Source organism: Tetrao urogallus, assembly GCF_951394365.1.
Source record: "Tetrao urogallus genome assembly, chromosome: 1".
Taxonomy (NCBI): domain Eukaryota; kingdom Metazoa; phylum Chordata; class Aves; order Galliformes; family Phasianidae; genus Tetrao; species Tetrao urogallus.
The window spans coordinates 19,600,873-19,621,239 of NC_136813.1; the positions used below are offsets into that span (position 1 = coordinate 19,600,873).

The following is a 20,367-nucleotide window of genomic DNA, read 5'->3' on the forward strand; positions in this document are numbered from 1 at the left end:
AGACGTGGTGGGAATTGAGAGTAGTTAGCATGGATTTATGAAGGTAAAATCACACTTAACCAACCTGAAAACCTTCTGGGACAAAATGGCTAGCCTGATGAATGAGGAAAGATCTCTGGATGTTGTTTATCTTGACTTTAGGAATGTTTTCAACACTTCATCTTGTAGCATCTTCATGGACAAACTTAGTGAAGTACAGACTAGGTAAGTGGACAGGGAAGTGAATCAAAAACTGGTTGAGCTGATGGTCTTAGAGAGTCATGATCTGCATCACGAAGCTGATCTGCATCAAGCTGTATGCTTGATGCATGATCTGCATCAAGCTGTATGCCAGTCAGTAGCAGGGAATCCCCAGGGGTGATGCTGGGTCAATGCTGCTTAACATCTTCATTAATGATCTAGATAATGGGACAGAGTGTACCATTAACCAGTTTGCAGAAGATTCCCAGAGGTGCCTTCCAACCCCCGATTGTGCTGTATGTTCACAGATACGTTTACAGAAACTCACTTATTGCTTTCTCAAAATCTGAAATCCGGCTCACAACAGATCAATTAAAGAGAATGGGGTGGGGAAGGAGTATTAGGATAGATGTAAGAAAATGAAAGATTAAATAGCTTATACAGAATGTATCAGAACCTCTACATTGAAAATTTCTCCTATTTTTCCTGACTGCGGCAGGGGAAGAGAGGAAATTCATAGTTTTTGATTTTTTTTTTTTTCCCTAGAGGAAAAAAGATGCTGTATCCCAAGTAATGTTTTTTGGAAGCTGTGTGGCCGTAAAATAAAAGATGTCTTACTACTGGATTGTCAAATTGCATGAGAAAGTAGGAATTAGTAAGTGGGTGAAGGTCCACTTTTTATTTTAATCTTTAGGGTTTTTTTTTTTAAGCCAGGAATTAATTGTCTTTTCCTTTAGGGCGCTAATTAAATATTCTGAACATCAGGATGACTCATTAGTAAATTACTTTTCCAGCTGCTTGCTGGGGAAAAACAAAAACTTGTCTTTATGTGGCTTTTTAACCTTTATATATTTGAGCCAACTTTGGCTATGAAGAACTTCCATAACCACAGTAGCTCTAGGAAAAGATATTTGAGTTCTGAAAGAATAAAAAATGAACTACTTCTGTGTTGATGGAAGTGTTACTGGATTTCATATTTTTAGAGCTCTCTTGGATTAGCGCTCTCTCATATTCTTGGCTGGAATATGATTCCTATTGTGCTAAAGTTGATTAATGCTGAAATAAAACTTGAAAAGATAAATGAAAACACTGTATTCAGGTGCCTCTCCATTGGTATGCGGGTTTCCAATACGTCATTTATTAGTGTTGTTTGTTTGTTTTTGTACAGATAGACTAGGTCTTTTAAAATTCATAGATCAATTCATAGAATTTGAAGGTTCCTGATTTTTAACCTCAGATCTTATAACCATGGGCAAGGTCACTGAATTTTTGGGTAAGAGCCATGGAAAGGGTAGAGTGAAACTACAAAATAGATTATAATGTGTGAGATCAACAGGTATACATGCAAATAAATCTTTATCTATGCAACCAATGCTCATGAAAAATAGAAAACATTTTTCTAAACATTTTTGGTCTTTTATCTCACAGTGGTGTTAAATTCTTACAAAGTCAAGTGCTGAATAGGTGGACTTGTAGTAGTGGTTTTTCTGATTGCGATTAAAAAGCCTGTCTATAAAGTTCATTCACGAGTGCAGGGAAGGTCAGAAATCTCACGACTTCAAAAACACTTTCCAAGTTCACCTCTTTTAGACAACTGCTTTTATTCCAGATTATATTGACTTGTTGATAAAGTCCAACCTTATCTGAGTATCATAAAGATGACTGAATTTATTAAGCCTTTCATTATCTTATACTGATAGAGTCCAACTCTGATAGTTTATCTTATGTATCAGTATTGACTTGTGGTTGGTGTGTTTTTTTGCTTTTTTTCTACTGAAACCTAAATTTACATCATCAATACCTTTCCTGGTTTTTAGTTCGATATTTTTCTTCTATAAATAATTCTAAAAATAATTGGAGATAATAGTGAAGTCCAACATCACTGTAGTGAAGTTGTAATTTTCAGATGACAGCACTTTGGCTTTATGTGAGAATATCTTGCTTTGAAACTGCAGTAAACACAGTCCTTGCCCAAAGCTGCAGATCAAGGTGGAACAAAATTATTAGAAGTTTGCCGATTAAGCAAGGCAATAATGTGAGCAAAACTAGGCAGACTTACTTTTAAGCTGTTACTACCTTGAGTAAATGCATTTAAAGATTCTCAGTTTTCCATAGTTAGTGAAAACTTTCACATCGGCAACATATAAGATATAATAAAAAAAAAAAAAAGTGGAGAACATAAGGCTGCTTATTAACCACCAGATGGCTCAGGGATGAATGATTATGTGGAGGCATGAAGTTACACTGCACTCATCTAACAGTGTGGATAATATTTGCAAACCTGCTGTCATTTACAATTCGTTGATATTTCTTCAGTGAGATTTTTCACTTATCTGCTGTGGAACTGTCAAACATGAAGCAGTGCACACAACACACTTTTTCCTGATGTTGCAATGTCATTGTGAATCACATTCTTTTTAAACTTTGACCTCAGACCAGCTAGGTAGTGAGGAATCTTATTACCTGCAGAGGAATTGCAGGTCTGAGGATGCTGCTTTTTGTTTTCTCTCCTCCTTCTGCTGAAGCCCCTCAGTGTGGGATGGAATGTTTCAGGGCCAGTGTTTAAAACTGTTTACATCCTCACCTTGCTGTGAAGTCAGGGAAGGCTTTTTCAGTGTCCCAAAGAATTAAATAATGTTGTTGTATTAGTTTTAGAGAAGTTTGTCCTTGTTCAGTGGAACATATTCAGTAACAGTACCACAGATGTCCTTGTCTGCTTATTGTTTACTGATTTCTAAAATGAAAGCATGGTGGTACTTTAGAGCTTTTTAGAAGAAATGACAGCATTATTACTTTAGTTTCTAGAGAGATGGCTGGAACAACATAAGTGGGAACAAAGCTGAAATGAGTGTTTGGTTTTTGCTAGTTCCCTCACGTAACCTTTGTATTTATCAAATTTCAAATATGTGTGATGAAAAGATAAAGTATCAAAGCCATGACGTTTTTTAGAAACTTCACAAAAAGAAGTAATCAGGTAAAGGAGAATGTGTTTTGGGAGGGACGTATTGGGAGCTGTACCAAGGCCATTTCAGTTGGGCTGGCCTTCATTCCTTTGACAGTGATTCACCGGGCATTTATACCACACGCCTCTCCTGGCTCACTTTACTTGGTCCTCAAAGCAGATAGGGGATGGGAGGGGTGCTAGAGGATTCTGGAGGTGGACAAGGGAAACAAGATGGTGCTGGAATGCAATGAGAAATGCAGGAGAATCTAGGACTTGGATGCTGAGAACGTAGCATTGCCTTCAGGGAAAACACCTCCACTTGTTTAAGTGCTTTAGACTGAAATATGTAATGATGCAATGGAGAAAATGTGAACAGATTAATATATTAAATATGTGAAAGATTTTTAATTTTATTTTCAGTGAAGGCTTTTAAGATTCCATGTCTTTGTTCTTTCCTGGAGTTATTGAAAGCTCACAAGCATCCTTTACCTTTTCCCTTACAGATTAAGGACTGCAGTATCTTGATTGGTGCCTCAGACATTAAATTTGCCAGAGTTAATACCAGCTTCTATAAATTGTGAATGCTCAAAAGGGCTCCAGCCTACTTAAAATAATGCATAATGTATTTGTTTTGTTGGATCTCTGGCAGGATGGGATAGCCTTTAGAAGCCTGATTTAATTGCTAGAGAAGGGTAAATAAGAAGCAAAATACAATGGAATACGTTGACAATTCTTTGTAGCAAAAGTAAACAGGTAGTGCAAAAAGTGTTTGGAAGGTGTTTTCCGAGTATTACTACATTTAAATTGAAGATGTTAAGGATTTTTGTGATGAATGTTTGGGTAAGAATATATAGAACGGAGAAACTTTTTAAGAATATGGAAGAGTGTTTGGGGGAATTTTTTTGACCCCATACTGATTACAAAAGCAATACATTTTATGTTCCGTGTAATTGTATATTGTTTTTTCGTTATTTTGACCATGAGAGAACTGGGCCATCAAAAAGCTTTATGCAAGTGTTTTCCTTGGGAAGATGTATGAGCTCCTCGTGAAAGTTACCATCACTGTTTAGCTGTCCAGAAGGCTTGAGGTTTCTATTAATGGCTCTTTGCTAAGCAGCTTGCACAATTAAGTATTTAAAAATACAGTGTTCCAAACTTCTTTAATCGGCTGCTCAAAACTGTTTGACAGATGAAGGATCCCATCTCTTCGTACAGGCAGAGGTTGGTATTTTCAGTCAGTCATAAACTCAGTAGTAGTTAATGCAGCAGTCTCACAGTCTGTTCTTACTGCTTTCACAAATGCTTCGGAAGAGAAAAAATAAGTTGTTTGTGAAAGGAACATGCATTATAAACCATGCTTGCTTTATTCTGCCATGCAATATAAAACATGGAAGTGAGGGGATGAAGCAACAGAAAGATGCATCTGTTTGAATGGAAAGAAAGATGGTCAGATGACTGTAATGTTTTTTTCTCGCTTGTATTTCATTTCCTGAATATTTATTTCTCAGCTGTCATTTTGGATGTTTTCTGTATTTCATAGCTATTTTTAACTGAAGTGTTAGAAACTGTTCTACTTCCTGCTAGTTTCAATAACTGAAGATTTCTGATTTATTCTAATCCTTGATCTATAGCTGAAGATTTCAATAACTGCAGTGAAGATGCTTTCCAAACAGATGTAGTTACTATATTATTCTGTCTTGGACTTCAGCATCTTTCAGAAAGCAGGAAGACCATGTGCAGAACTAGCATTTTTTATATTATGTTTTGTTTATTATGTATTTTTAAAAATACTTCTGCTACTTTTTTTTTTTTTTACTTCCAAAGGATTGAAGTATATTGATAATGGAAGAATCTTCTTAAGTGTCATTTAGGTAATATATTGAAGGATATCATTCATGTATGTATAATCATACCATTTGTGTGTGTGTATTTGTGTGTGAAGACTTCACTAAAGTAACTTGAGTGGTTTCGTCCTTTCAAGGGCAGAAGTCCTGCCTGAGTTAGGTTGAATTCTTGGGATGCAAATACATGAACTGATGGGCACGCTATACCAGATTTTTCTTGTCTATAGTTTTAAATGTGCTCTTTTGTTACTAGCCTGGTTTTTCATATGATGGCTTTGCAAACTGTCCAGATATCTGATTGTGATGCTAGGCACAGACCCTGCTTCCGGTGTGTTCACAGGAAGCAGCCGCCCAGACCCACGGAGATGATAATCGCTTGTAGCGAAATACAAAGGAAGTGCATTTGTGCCAGTCTGTCTGTTTTAGTTCAAGTTTCTTATTGCATGTTTGGGTGATACAATAACCATGGTTTACGTGCTAGTAACTTTTCTTGCAGAAATTGCTTTTCTTGCCTATGATATCTACCTTTTTGTCCTTGGAGACTTTGTACAGAAAGCTGCGCCTTCTAGCTTAGTCTGATGTACACTTTTACTGGATGGGACAGTTGGCTTGAAAAGCGTAATTACATCTTCCAGTATAATGCATTTCTAATCAAAGTGATAGAAAAGCCTGCATGTTACGCACAGATCTTAATAAATTACATTGCCCCGTGTTTTCAGTAACTGAATAATAGTAACTGAAATAAATTCTTGAAGCTTGTTGAAAGCATAAAAAAAAAAAAGCCAGCTTTCATCAGGATGAAGCAGAGATGTAATATGCTGATAGTACCTAGCAGAAGGATTCCCTGGCATAGACATGGCATCCATGTAACTTCTGTCCTGTACAAATACCTTTTGTACCTTGAAAATTTAACAGTTCCTGGTTTAAATACTAATTTTTAAATGCTTGAATGTTTCCTTATCTCCAAAACAAAAAGAGAAAACCCACAACACCCAAGAAACCAAAAATTGAAACATAACCCTCTGAGTTGTCTTTTTTTATAAGAAAATTAGTTAACAGAATTCATATACTTTTAATTGAAAATACTTCAATGATTAGATTCAGTACATGTTCAATTCTGTATTGTTTTCCATTAAAAGTTACATTGTTTATGGTGGTCTTTTGATTATTTATGTTAAAGACCAACTCAGTTAATGTATCACTAAAAATGTTTCAGCTGTGAATGCCCATCTTTTAATGCAAGGAAAAGATTAACTTCAGAAAATTGCTGATGCTATCAGCTGTATGCAATAATACTGATATTTTCACTGTGCTGCGGTGCTGTTTAGCATTGTATTATTGAGTTTTGTTCCCAATGGAAGTGTAACTGAATTATTTTCTGTGACCATAAAATGCTCAAAAATGAGGTAGAATTGCTAAGAATGCAGTACAAGCACATGTCTCATTGAGGTGAATATTTTTAGTGTATGTTACAATTATTTGAAGACCAACAAGGTTGCTCAGCAAACCAATGTAGCTTAAGAAGTGTGAAGCTTTGCAGCTCACAGACCGTGAAATTGGGTGTGAATTTTACCAGGCCAAACGAAGGCTCCTTTTTTTTTTTGTACGTGTGTGTGTACAGCTTTTCTTCTCACAGGACCTCACTGTGAAGTGAGAAATAACATCAGGATTTTAGATTTCTGCCTCAGTCACAAAAACTGTTTTCCTCAGAAGGTAACAGTTTGATACTGGAAAGCCCTTGCAATTGTGGAGTTGTACATTTGAATCTCTTCCTATATGGCTTAATACTTAAGAGTGAAATACTAAAAAGTTATTAATTCTAAATCTTAATAGAATCATTGCTGAAACTGATTGCTAAGGCAAAATAACTTAGGGATAAAACCACTGTGCTTAGTATTGTTCTCAAAGCTGCTGTTTCAAATGAAAACAAGTGTTAACTAATTCAGCTGTCTTGGCTCATCACACATAGAAATACATGGCATGGTCAGTTCTGAAAACTGTCTGTGAGACCATCACACAATTCTGCACAATTAGAGGTCTGGAAAAGTCAGTGCTGTAAGTCACCCCTCTACTGTTTTAGCAGCCAAACTATGGGATTAGCCCAAATGAGAATCAGGATAATGCTTAAACCTTATTAGAAGGTGCATTAAAATGGAAGTAACAAAGAAGGTCAGTCTGCTCTTTCTTTCTGTGTCAGACTACTGCAAACGTTTAATAAGTGGCAAGCAAAAAAAGGTCACATCTACATTATAATACCATAGATAAATCAAAGGAATTCTGGTTATTCATTGATATGTGTATAGCCTTTAAAACGAACTGGTTCATATGCAGTCCAGTAGAGAAAAATATATAGAGTAGTAATTTCTACAGTCTGGTTCAGTGTTAAAAGTAGTAGCAAAACAATTGCTACGCTTTCCAAAAATTCTATTTCCCTCTTCACTGCTTTGAATGAAACTTACTGAAAGTAGATTCTGACAGTGCTTTTACTGGAGCACAAAAAATGCCCCATGGTTTCCAATCACTTAGCACGAGGACAAGTAATCATTTCCTGCTCTTATTTGTAGCTCGCTGCAAGCAACACAAATGTCTTTTTTGATCTGTGATTACTTGTCATTGAGAAGGATTGGTACAATTTTCATGTTGTTTGCATTTTTATCTTCAAAATAGAAAATGGAATATGTTTTAAAGCCTGGAATTCCTCTCTGAATGAACCTAAACATTTTTACTGTATGTTTAGAAGCAGTGTGGGAGTCTAATGTTTTGTTCAAATGGAGGAATGTTTTTAAAAAGTAGTTGTTCTGCAGAAAAGATGTGAAGGAAATGCATGGCTCATAACCTCAACGTGAATCAATCACCTGTCAAAACCATATACCCTGCTGGGATTGTACGTAAGGGAAGACTATATGCCAGGCATGTAAAATAATCACTTGTACTTATCATTAGTGAAGCCTCAACAGAAGCAGCGTGCAATTTGGGGCGCTCCAGTCCAAATGAATAGGTGGCCCTGGGGCAGAACTACAGGGAGAGAAATCAGTAAAAAATATCCTATTAGGAAACACTGAGCAGAAGAACTTCTTTCAATCTAGATAAAGGGACTGAAAAGTGATGTAGGTATTCAAAGATGTCTGCTGAAGTTTAAGAAAAGAAGCAATGGATATAACATCGTTGCTTGCCTGAAAAGTTTAGGAAAGATATTGCAGTAATAAAAGTGAAGGAAGGTTGTCTGCCTGGAAGGATGGTGCAGCCTTCTGTCCCAGACTTGGGGGTCAGAGTAAGGAGGCAGTGGTGTATTTCACGTGTTAGATGAGGCAGATGGAAGAGGAAGACTGCCTGAAGATCTTTAATTCTATCAGTGTATCCTCTATTTGTTATAGCTTCTCTATTTGATATTAGCTTGCTTCTTAGGAATCGTGTGCAGTTTACAAATACTGATTAAAGCGAGAGTATATAAAATATTTCAATGAGCATATTTATTCTCTCTTTAAAGATATAGTGATTAATTGCACTACGCAGGTCTTGTCTAGAAGTCCTTCAAAGAGAGATTTTGGATAAGATTTAGTGCTGTGCCATGGTCACAAATCTGTTTGTCCATGAGAATGAATTAGTCCATTACTGATGAGACTAAGGGGGTTGGGTGGGGAGGGATTAGTTTTCATCTTATAAAGGTATCTGAATGTTGTTTCATTAGTCTTTGCCAAGTACTCAGCAGTTCATTACTGCATGGCTTTTCACATTTGGTTTAGGATCTCAGCAGTTTTCTCATTTATGTTTGGCTGGCATAATAAGCAAATTGTTTTATTTGAAGGCAAAAATAAATGTGTCTCAGCTGCAACAAAAATAAGTGACTTTCAAAAGTTACTTATTAGTAATTATAAAAAAAGATTACTGTTTTAAAATAGTTTGCTTTCAGAACTCAATGTAAAAAATAGCTGTAAGATTTTTTTTTCTTTGCTTGCATAGCCCAAGGGATTTGAATAAGCACTTTAAACCTTCATTTTCTCTGAATAATGAAAATTAAACAAAAACTAAATTAAACTGATGTTTGTCTGGATTTCTCTCTTCTGTTTCTAATGATTGCTTATTTTTCTTTGCAATTAGAGTTGTCTAATATGTACTCAGTTTCTCCCAATCTGTCTCTTTTGGTGGTGCTTTTTTCTCCAAATGGTGGACTTGGGTTGGAACTAGAGGGTCGTTAAGGTCCCTTTAAGCCTAATCCATTTTATGACTGGAGACAGATCTATATAAGAGTTCCTGACCCGTGTTTTGAATTTTGTTAGTGGACTCGATTGTTGGTTTTTTTGGGTTTTTTTGGTGTTTTTTTTTGAGAGTCCCCAGTATGTATGTTTTAGGAGTGCCCACGCTGTCCTTGTACTGCTTTGTGGTAGAACTTCTTCCATGGAATTTTGATATTGGGAAGTTCCAGGTTTTAATCCTTGTTTTAAATATGATGTTGTCTCTCTTTACAGTGATAAGTATTGTCTACAATAAGAATCTTTTTCAAACAGTGCTTTTGCAGAGAAGGGCCTTTGACTTTAGAAAGAGGTGAACTTCTGTGAATGATTATTCAAGATTGATGGCTGAGATTTTTTGGTAATTTGTGGCTTCCAAAGACTCCTACATGGAATTCTAAATTGTCTGTGGTTTTAAAATTTTTCTGTGAATCCTGAGAGGAAAAATACAAACCCTGAGCATGAATCAAGTTACTTGTTGCTGTTGTTACCTGTTTTGCTAACCAGTTCTGTCTCATCTTTGTGTTTTCTCCTGTGCACCTACCCTGATCTAAGGGTAGAGGCATTTCGGGCAGGCGTTACCCTGCACTGTGCTGATTAATCATCTGTTGTATTGGAGCCCAGGTGTGAGAATGGCTTCTTACCCCCATCACAGTCCATGTAGTAATTTTTTTTTTTTAAGGTAAAAGAATAAGGAGGATGTTATAAGCATTTTTGTGAAGAGTGTTACCAACATGTAAAATATGATGTTTCAGAATAGCATACGATTTACCTGAAAAACTTTGGTGCTTTTGTAATCTTTCTGCTAAAAATATAATATATTAATCAGGCAAATAGCTCATTAACATCCTAGATACACTGAAGCAGCTTTCGTAAAATAAATTCATATTTTCTCCTTGAATCAATGTGTAGCAAGAGAGTGTGGCAGAATTGTCTTTCTTGAATAGTAGTTTGAATTGCTTTAAACTTCAGCATTACCTCTGGATTTGAAGACTTACGTGGCTTGCTTATTTCTGAGCTTCTCTTGAAACAACTGAATTTGATGCTTTGTGGGCTATGTGCACACATACTGCTTTTTTTTTTGTGCTGACGCACTGCTCGCATGGAATGTATACCTGTATGTAAAGAAAGAATAAATGAAGTAAAAAAAAGAAAAGAAAAAAAAAAGATGGGGTTGGTGGTGTGGGACACAAATTCTTCTGCACATCACTGAGCTAGTACAGCTCAGGTGTGCTCTGCTGAGCTGTAATTGCTATCAGAAAGTCTTTGGTCAGCCGAGCTGTAACACCAGCTTTCGTCTTTACCCTGTGCTCCATTTATGTATTCTGTACGTGGGTTGTGCAGCTTCAGAAACCCCCATTGGAGCTTTTCATTGGCCGAAGTAATAAAGTTTCTCAAGGATTTTTTTTTTCCAGTTATTACCTTTCACCTAGTTTTGTGCAATATGTATTATTACTAGATTGGTATTTAACTGTGGCCTTCTAACTCTTTGAATGTGCTCTATGCCAAAATCTAATAGGTTCAGTAATAGTGAATGTTTGGTAGATCACACTTTGCTCTCTACAAGAGATACTAGGATTCATTCTCTTAATTTTTAAGTAGCCTAAATTTTCTTACTGGACTACTTTCTTTCTTCAGGTCCAAGTAAAGTGGGAAAAAGAAGCTAGATTGTAACTTGACCTTATTGCAGTTCTTCTAATGGACAACTGATTAGGACCCCATTTTGTCCAAGAATCACTGTATGAGTAGATACCTAAATCACTCAATTTAAGATAAAATTTAAAAAACAAACAAAAAAAAAATCACACTGGTATAAATTTTAAAATTTCATTGTGAATTTCATTGCTTTCTTCTTCAAAATAAGCAGTGAAGCTTGATTTATATGCAGCATGTTAGCATGTGAGGAATCTTCTGACGGAAATACAGAGACTGGGTTTTAAGAACTTAACTTTGAGAACAGAAACTAGAGGATGGGAGAATGGATTAAGGAGCAAGTGGTTGTCTTACTAATCAGCTGAGCTCCAGCTCAGTTCTGTGACTCACCTCTAGTAAAAGAAAGAAGGGAAGAATCGGTATTTGTCTATCAAAATAATGGAGAGAAAGATAGCACAATGGGAACACTTTCTGGTTTCACGCTGTCTGAGTTGGTATATACTTGTAAATAGGAATAATCCAGATGATCTTTGTCTCCCATATAAAACTGTATGGCAATGTACTTTTTTCATGGAAAACGTGTCTGCACAGGTGCCTGATGACTCCTGCACCAGTGCCGAGGGATGCTGAGCAGCCAGGGTCTGCCTCCTGCCCAGCGCACCGGGTTGAATACCAGGGGTTCCATAGCAATGTGGGAGGCTGCAGAGTGCCTGCTGGGGTGGCTGACGGTAGGGCAGCAGCATAGGGAGCACAGTGCTGGAGCACAGCCACGCTGGGAGGAAACGTGAGGGAGATGCAGTCAGGGAGAGCCTGTGGCTGGGCCCTTGCACAGCGTGGTAGAGAAACTTGTCATTTTGATCAAAACAAAACTGGTTTAAAACTGGCAAAACAAAGCTTAACTAACTTTTCAGAGACTGTGTTTAGGTTTATCGTGGTATATGTATTGTATATTTATTTTTTTTTCCACAGAAACCTGCTAATATTTTAGTTATGGGTGAAGGTCCTGAGCGAGGAAGAGTAAAAATTGGTATGTTGATATCTTTGATAAGTCCCAGTGTAGCATTTAAGTTAGAATGTTCTGGAGGTGCGGTTGTACCCCTTAAAGTAGTTACTGTCATACTAGTATTTGCTGGAGACATTGTCTAAATGCTGTGTTTGAGTGACTGGCTCCTTGATGTTAGATCCCTGCCAATGAAATGTGGTAGCCTTACCAATCAAAGCTGGTAAATGTCAATATGTTTTGTTTAAATGGGTGTTTGTGTGGGGCGGTGGGTGTTGATGTGGGGGTAAGGGAGTCAGCAAGGGAGGAGAGGAGAAAGAAATGGGGTTTTAAAACTTCTTCCATTTGCCCTAGTAATGTCATGACATTATCTTGCTGCTGCTTCCAAAATCTAAATAGGAACTATCCACTGCTACTCCTAAAAACCTTAAAACTTTATAACGAAATCAGAGATGGCATCAAGCCTACAACATGTTTTTGAAAGGGCAGACAGGTCTCTTGGAGATCAGCACGAGGGATCCTAAAGTCCAGAAAACACAGGAATTCAGACAAAACATTGACTGAGAACTCCTGCTAAATGCTCCAAATGGGCTGTAAGTGGGTAAAGTGACCCAACGCTTCCCCACTGTAGAATTTTTTGTGGGAATTCCTGCTCAGAGTCAGGGGATAACTCACAGAACTCCAATTGTTTTAAATTAAAGTAAATAAATACATAAAAACTAACCATAGCCTAACAGTACTAAGCAATACCAGGCTGTGCATTAGTGTGTCAGTGCTGTGGGAACAGGCTGCTAATGCACAGCCTCCTTATATCTGTTATGCGAATACAGCCCCATCTGATAGGCTTTTATTTATTTATTTATTTTTAATTTATTTTAAAGGTAGTTCGTCTTTTTCACTTCCCTCTGGCTCTCTTCTATGAAGTGGTTCTTCTGCTCTGTTGCTCTGTACACTTACTGTTTTGTTTATCTGAACTATAACGTTAATCACTAGTGTAAAGGACAGGGCTATAGGACTTCCAGGGGGCGTTCGGTGCTGCTCTAGCTCTGCCCTCCCTTCTTGAAACCCAAGGGAATAGATAGGCCAAGGCTGAACACTTCTGCACATCCCACCCTGAAAGATTTTAATGCCCTTCTAAGCCTTAGGGTTGAGAGCAGAACTTGAGGTCTTCTGCGTACAAAACAGGGACAGCACAGACAGCAGAAATGACTATTTCTTCCTACTGCCATATTCTTCATGGAGCAGTTGCTTCCAAAATGAAGAACGTAGGTCGTTCTCTGGGCATGTGCAGTTTGAACTGTAGTGGTGGTGTTTGCTGAACACAACTATTTGCTAATATTTGCACAAAGACCACCAATTTAATGGATAGTTTTGAATTAATTTGGGAATAAGTTTGAACACAACCAAATTTAGTCAGACTGATCATGGACGGGTGAAAGATTCTGGATTGTACCACCAGTCCTCTGAGCCATCCATTCCCGGGGGGAGGGGGGTGAGGGGACCCTGCATTTCTAAGTGTGTTATCAAAATGTAGATTTTTTTTCTTATGTTCTTAAGATATTACCACAGCAGGAAAAAAAATGCAGAAATTAAACCCATAACAAGGGCATCCACTTTTCCAGTGCAACTAATTTCTCTAAAAAATACATAACTGGCATTTAACTTAAAATAACTTTTATAAGCTTTTTGCGTCATTTTGAGTATAAAAAAAAAAAAAAAAAAAAACCAATTTCTGCAGACTATTAATTTTTTATAGATGCTAGTGACTTGATCGTATCTTCAGTAATCTATAATTTAGAAAATGGCAAAATGTTTCTCTTTTTAAATGCATTAAAACAATCATAAATAGGAATGCATATGAAAAAGTAGTTCAAGTTGTCTCGTCAAGTTAGAGACCCATATTACACTGCAGATTTCCCCCCAGCCAGTGAGCTATAACAGATAGTTTCTTGCCCTCAGAATGGCTGCTCATCTCCTTCCAATCTTTCTCAGCATGTGTATACCCCTGCACCAGAGTCCCTGTTCTTGGGATTTGGGGAACACTGGGTAGACAAGCAGATCCAGTGGGTGAAATTGCAAATTTTAGTCTCTGCCCATTTTTTTCCTGTATCATTTCTATTGCTAGCTAGCTCAGGCAGCTTCCTAGGAAGATATATATATTACCAATTCTAAAAAGCAGTTTTTAATCCCCCAAGCACAGCTTAAAATCAGAACCTTAATGATGTCTAGTACTGTTATGTTGGTGCTGGAAATAATAACTTCTTGACAGAATGTTGCTAGGGAGGCAGGTGCTGTAGGCTTAGTTGCTTTTTCTGTGGAGGAAAACTTGCTACAGCTAACTTCATGAGTAGGTAGCTTTTGTGGCATGCACGTATGTATTATAAATCATTCTAACCTGTGCAGAACTTGTGTTTTGCTCACATGTAAAATGCTTCTTGAAAGACCATGCAGTATAATGGATTATTTTACCGGAGAACATCAGGTAAAATGAGTCAGGATTTACCAGTGTCCTGAGAGAAGTGAATGATACGCTTTTTCAGAACAATGGTTAATTCTTCGTTCTAAATGGCTCGTGTTAGTAATGATTTATAATGATGTACTTTATAGGTGATGGCATCCAGTAACTTCTACAAAAGCTTTAAGAACATGAAATCTGCTCACAGAATTCCTATCTGCTGCAGTCTGTCTTTGTGTTTATTTAGCACAGTGATGGTAGCTCTAACAAACTCAATCAGTTCATTATAAAAAATATATGGTAGTTTTCCTAAAAGACTAAAACACCTCTCTTTAAATTTTGCAGCTGATATGGGCTTTGCCCGATTATTTAATTCACCTCTGAAGCCTTTAGCAGACTTGGATCCAGTAGTTGTAACGTTCTGGTATCGAGCTCCAGAGTTGCTTCTTGGAGCGAGGCATTATACCAAAGCTATCGGTAAGTAAAATGGAGGATAACCTGCCGTACTATTGTTCATGCAAATTGCACCCAGACATTGAATACTATTAAACTCTACAAAGGTCAGCAGCTGTGATACTGAACTCTTGAGGAAATGCTTAACTTTGACAAGTTGTTTGTGGTTTCTGACTAGCTGTAGGAATGAAACATTTCTGGGTTTGGTTCAAAGTGCCCTGCAATGCGGTGTAATGGCTGCTCCTCAAGAATTTCCTAGCTGCTGTTAGATTTAAAGTGATAGGGATGCATCTTCAAACTGTTGGTAATACCCATGTGATGATGAGACATAATGTGTTGATTTCATTGCAGAGGTTTTCATCTGGTTTTATAAATGCTTGGGAAATATACTTGGGAAAGCATAGGATGGAGAATGTATTCACTGCACTGACCTGTATCAGTGAAGTTTAATGCAACGTGGCATTTTACTTGCTACTCCTCACTTCTGCACCTGTCAAAGTTTGCGAGAAATTAATCATGTTAAGTTTGCTATTTGGTATGTGTTTCTCTTCAGTGGACGGAAGTTGCCAATAACAGGTTCTGCTCTGTCAGGCCTGTGTTTTAGCCCATCCCTTGAGGCGTTCAAGGCCAGGTTGGATCGACCCTGGGTAGCCCAAGCGGTGTCAGCCCATGGCAAGGGGTTAAAGCTCAGTGAGCTTTAAGGTTCCTTCCAACCCATGCCATTCTATGATTCTGTCTTTTTCGAAGCACACAAGTGCCTCAGAATTGCTTGAGGCAGTGGGACGTGGTCAGTGCCCTGCAGCAGGAGGGGCTGTGGGCGCACCCAGACCTGCAGCCTGGCAGTATGCAGGCATTGTGAGGATGGTGTTCATTCCATCAGCTGAATGCTGCCAGCTCCTTATTTCATCGCTCCTACTCACCAGTCTGAGTGGCCATCACTGTGCTGGCCTTTCCACCTGCTGCTGGGCGGTACGAGTGTCCCCAAATCCAGAGCCATGGTAGGCTGTGGCCGGAGGGCGGGGAGAGGCCTGGGCACCTGGGGACGGTGTTCACCTCAGTGAGGGGAGTGAGAGACCCTAAGGAAGAGATCTGGGAAATTTTCCCTCTCAAGCTGCTCATTTTCAAAATCTGTGTTAAAGCTTGACACATGTTTCTGGGGAAACAATTTCCCCTGCAGGGCTCCTCTTATTCTGGACAAAAGTGGAGGCTGTGCATTGGCACAGATGTTATTATTTCCATAACCTGAAGTTCTCCTGTCAGGCTGCACATTCTTTTCTTAACATTGTGTCAGTGTTTTTCTCAGAGATTTTAATCTTTGATTCAAATCTATTTTCAGCAACTATGTTAGTACCATATTTCTGGTATTAAGTACATTCTTTTTAACTGCTTTTTTTATAGTGTTTGCGTGTTCTTTTGTTTTATTGGCGTTTCCTTCTGGTTGCAGCATGTGAAAAACTGCATGGATAACCATGGCCTTTAGTACATAATTTTTTTCAGCACTGATAAAAACTGGCTGCATGCAAGCACTGAGCAGTGGGGTTGTGTTCTCTGCATCATTGGCTTTTGTCCTTGTTCCTGACCTTTCCTTGTTCATTCAAGGTTTGATGTGGCTTTAGTATGTGTAACTTAGAAACTGCTCTTGTATATACTAGGAAAAAATGGGGGAAGCAATTCAGAAGATTTAGACTGATTTTGTGGACTGTGACAAAGCAGTTAAAAATGAAAGTATTTTTGTTTTAAAAAATAATAACAAAAAAAAATAACAAAACAAAACAAAACAAAAAAAAACAACAGGTTGGGGAGAACATTATCCAGAAAGAAAAGCATAACTTTTTTTTTTAAAGAACTTTTTTTTTTTTTTTTTTTTCTTTTTTTCTTTTTTTAAAGAGGGTGAGATGCTTGCGCCTACAGCAGTTTTATTATTTTACTGCAAAACTTTGTAGCTAGTGTTTGGTTATTTCTCTATCACTGCTCATATTTTTTAGGGACCTTTAAGTATTTGTTAAAATGAGGGGCTGATCAGAGAGAGCAAATGTTTTGATGGGAGCAGTGTGACCTTGAGCAGGTGACGTGTTGGTTGGTTCTCCAGTTGTGTTTGTGTGGACAGCTAATCAAATAGCTTTTGTTGGGTTTTTTTTCTTTCTTTTTTTTTTTTTTTAAATCAAACTCACTTTTACCAGTGTGGTAACTGTGTTTAAAAATGAGCAAACAAAAATAAATGAGCAACAGCACTGAACACACACAGACACACAAAAACCCACCAGAATAAAACACACGAAATGAACAACAACAAAAAAAAACAAACAAAAAGCCCCACTAAACTTGTATGATACTTGTGTTACTGAATTATGGACCTGTAGCTGAAAGGGAAATCTTAAGAAGTGTTGTGCAATAGAAACTTGGAATTTTCCGTGTAGGAACCTTAACCCATAAGTGGAAAACTAACATTTTACTTCACCAAGATGCTTTTGGAAAGATTCATTTGACGTTTATTTCTGTTCTCCTTTTCTAAAGATATTTGGGCCATAGGGTGTATATTTGCAGAGCTGCTAACATCAGAGCCAATATTCCATTGTCGACAAGAGGATATCAAAACTAGTAATCCTTATCACCATGACCAGCTGGACAGAATATTCAACGTTATGGGATTTCCTGCAGGTACGTGTTGTCTTTTTTATCACGGCTGTTCAAAGAAAGATATCTGTATTGTGTTTTTTGCATATGAAGGTGGCAGCTGACAAAAGCAGCAAAGCTGTTTAAACACAAACTTTGTTGTGAGTCACCTAGAATCTAATAGTTACATCAAATATTTTTCCTGTTATTACTGATGTGTTTATCTATGCCTACAAATGTATCAATATTCTGTTTTTAAAAGATCTCTTTAAATGATGGATGATTAAAAACGATATAGAATATTTCTGGGACTTCTCCAGGATTGATTTTATGTTTGAAAAGTGATCTATGATTGTATAAAACCAAGAACAATGCCTACATTTTCTGAATATTATGCATATGCTAAATTAAAGAAAGGTTACATTTGGAATTAGAGGAGGGTGTTTCTTTTTTTGTTTCTCCCTTGTAGAAAGGTTATCTTCCAGAGAAATAGTATTTTGTTCAAACGAGAAGAAAGAACTGGTCACATGAGCCAAAACAAAGCACAGCGTGGATGTCTCCTGTTGCATTTTCCTCTCAGTGTTGGTCATATCTTTTATTCTACAGGCTATCTTGAATACTTTCATTTCAACGTTTTTCTTCTAGTGCTTATATGATTGCAGGTGTCTGAATTACAGGGGGCTTATTTTTACCTTTCAGTCATCTTTCTCTTCACTGCTTGTGTTCCCTGTATTCTCTGTTCCCATTTAGTATTAGTAACCTCTTTCTTTGCTGTGCTGGTGGACTTTCTGCTTCTCATCACACAAAGTTTGTGGTCTCTATGTCTGTGTGGTTATAGAATTTTGTTCTTAAAATTGCTCTCATCTTTCCCTTTGACTTTCTTTTTTCCTTTATTTAGTTCCTTGCTTCCATACTGCTGTATGAGATTGCTATAAGTGTTGCCTTTGCACATGAGGTGGATTAATTTTAATGAAAGCTCCTCAGTCCATCCTCTTTAAGCAATACTTAACTTCTTGGTGTCTAGCCTAGAATTTTATCATTTTCTTGTGCTTTTCCTTCCTTATTTGGAGTTGATATTGTCTTTGTGTAGCTTACACAAATAGATAACAATCTCATTGTTTTTTGTGTTGGGCTTAAATAGTGCTGTTTTATGGTTTACTCTCAATTCTGTAGGTCTGTTTTTCTCACAATTACTATTTTTTCATTTAATAGCAACATTTTTTTGACTGACAGTTGCTGTATTTGAAAGTTTCAGCTGTCTTGAGAAGGGGTAGGGAGAGGAACAGAACAACAGGGAAAGTAGAGAATGTCTATGGATTTATGTATTAATTTGATACTTCTGAGCTCCAAGGATTTGCAAATATGATTAGTTTTGGTAAAGATTTGACTTGAATCAAACTGCTTGTCCATAGAATTTTTTTTAGTAGTTACAGAGCATAATACATTTGAGGCTAACAGGTGATGTTGCTGAGTGTTGTTTTATTTTTAAAGGCATTTCAGGCTTTGTGCATACAGAGAGTTAAGATTAAATGTTATTTAATTGGAATGTGCTAATGTTACCCCGCCTTGACCTTTTCTGGACAAATAGGATTTCTTTTAGGCTGATGCTGGCACAGATTTACACAGTACCTCCATACATTTTCCTGTAACAAAACTATCAGAATGAAAATGAATGTTTACTAGACTTGGGTGTAATCCTACCCAGTGATCACTGTTGTTCCTAAACAAATTAGGGAACCGACCTGAAGGGTGCAAGTGCACTGGGCTGACATGTTTTTCTTCTGTGTTGTCCTTTGGTCATATGGAGATCTTCATTGCAGCTGGTAGGTTTTTTTTTTGGAGTTCTTGAGTTACATATAAATAGAATCTCTTATGAGCTGAGAAGATTAATTGTGAAGAGAGGGAATGTAAAGAAATAAGTAGCTATATGCTTAGAGTAGCTGAATGAAAAAAGTAGGGTCCACACTGATACTTTAAAAGCCTTTGTTGTAGTTAGGAGAAAGAAAAATAAAGTAATAAATACTGATTTTTGCAGATAAAGATTGGGAAGACATAAAAAAGATGCCTGAACATTCAACTTTAATGAAGGATTTCCGAAGAAACACGTAAGTCTGTGTTGAAATGAGCTTTCTGAAGAATGCCTATTTTATTTCTCCCTCCTACTTTAAAATTATTATAGTTTAGGTTGTTTTCATCCTAAGCAGTGGCTATGTAACTGGGACTTAGATTCTGAAGAAGTAGAAAGTTGGTTTTTAATGGTAAAGTTGATCTGTTGAGTTGATGTGAATCATAGAAAAGTGGCCAGACATGAACAGCAAATGAGAGAGTGGCAGGTGTGAAACTGCTGATGCCAGTAAGACCTCAGACAGCTCTGAAAATTACTAAGCATAGTTCCTCAGAGCTGCTTCCAAATCTGTGGTACTGAAAATGATTCTCCTGTGATAGCTGCATATAAGTAGTGTAGCAAACTTACAGTATTTCTAACAAGCTGAGTATAATTGTCAGTCATGATACCTGGGGTAGCTTATGAAGGAAAGAATATCTTAAACATGCTGTCGTCACATTACCAGATTCTAATACTTGCCCTTAAGACCCTACCACTGTTGTCTTTTTGCTTCCCTACTGATCAAATTGAGGGATTTGGAGCACTATTATTATATGTTTCTTGCATCTGCAATGCTATCGCAACAGACCATTTAGAGACCTTATTTCTGAGCTTCTGCTCAAAAAAGTGAGTTTGTGGACGTTCTTGTAACAACCTGCACATTGTAGGACAGTGTTGACACGGACATGGCATTTATCTCAGTGTGTCCTAACATTAGAAATACGTAGAATTCTCTGGATAGAAAGAAACTGTTCAAACTGTTACAGTGAAGTGGCTAAAAGTCCAAGTTTGCTGACTGTATATGGTTTAAGAGTGAACAGATGAATTTCTGTAGTGTTTGAATGGTTTTTAAGCAATCTTCTGGTCTTGGTAGTTGCTCTTCTTTCTGCGC

The 20,367-nt window shown here is 37.4% G+C and overlaps 1 protein-coding gene across 2 annotated transcripts in view; it reads left to right on the top strand.

Annotated features, from left to right (window-relative positions):
• CDK8 (cyclin dependent kinase 8) overlaps positions 1-20,367 on the top strand; it is a gene marked incomplete at both ends in the record, with an annotated part of 63,762 nt that overhangs the window by 31,972 nt on the left and 11,423 nt on the right. For both annotated transcript variants that reach the window (XM_079549670.1, XM_079549671.1), the window contains 4 exons: positions 11,820-11,877; positions 14,651-14,782; positions 17,273-17,416; positions 19,407-19,476. In XM_079549670.1, the coding sequence (XP_079405796.1) occupies positions 11,820-11,877; positions 14,651-14,782; positions 17,273-17,416; positions 19,407-19,476 (404 nt within the window). The remainder of the gene's footprint in view (positions 1-11,819; positions 11,878-14,650; positions 14,783-17,272; positions 17,417-19,406; positions 19,477-20,367) is intronic.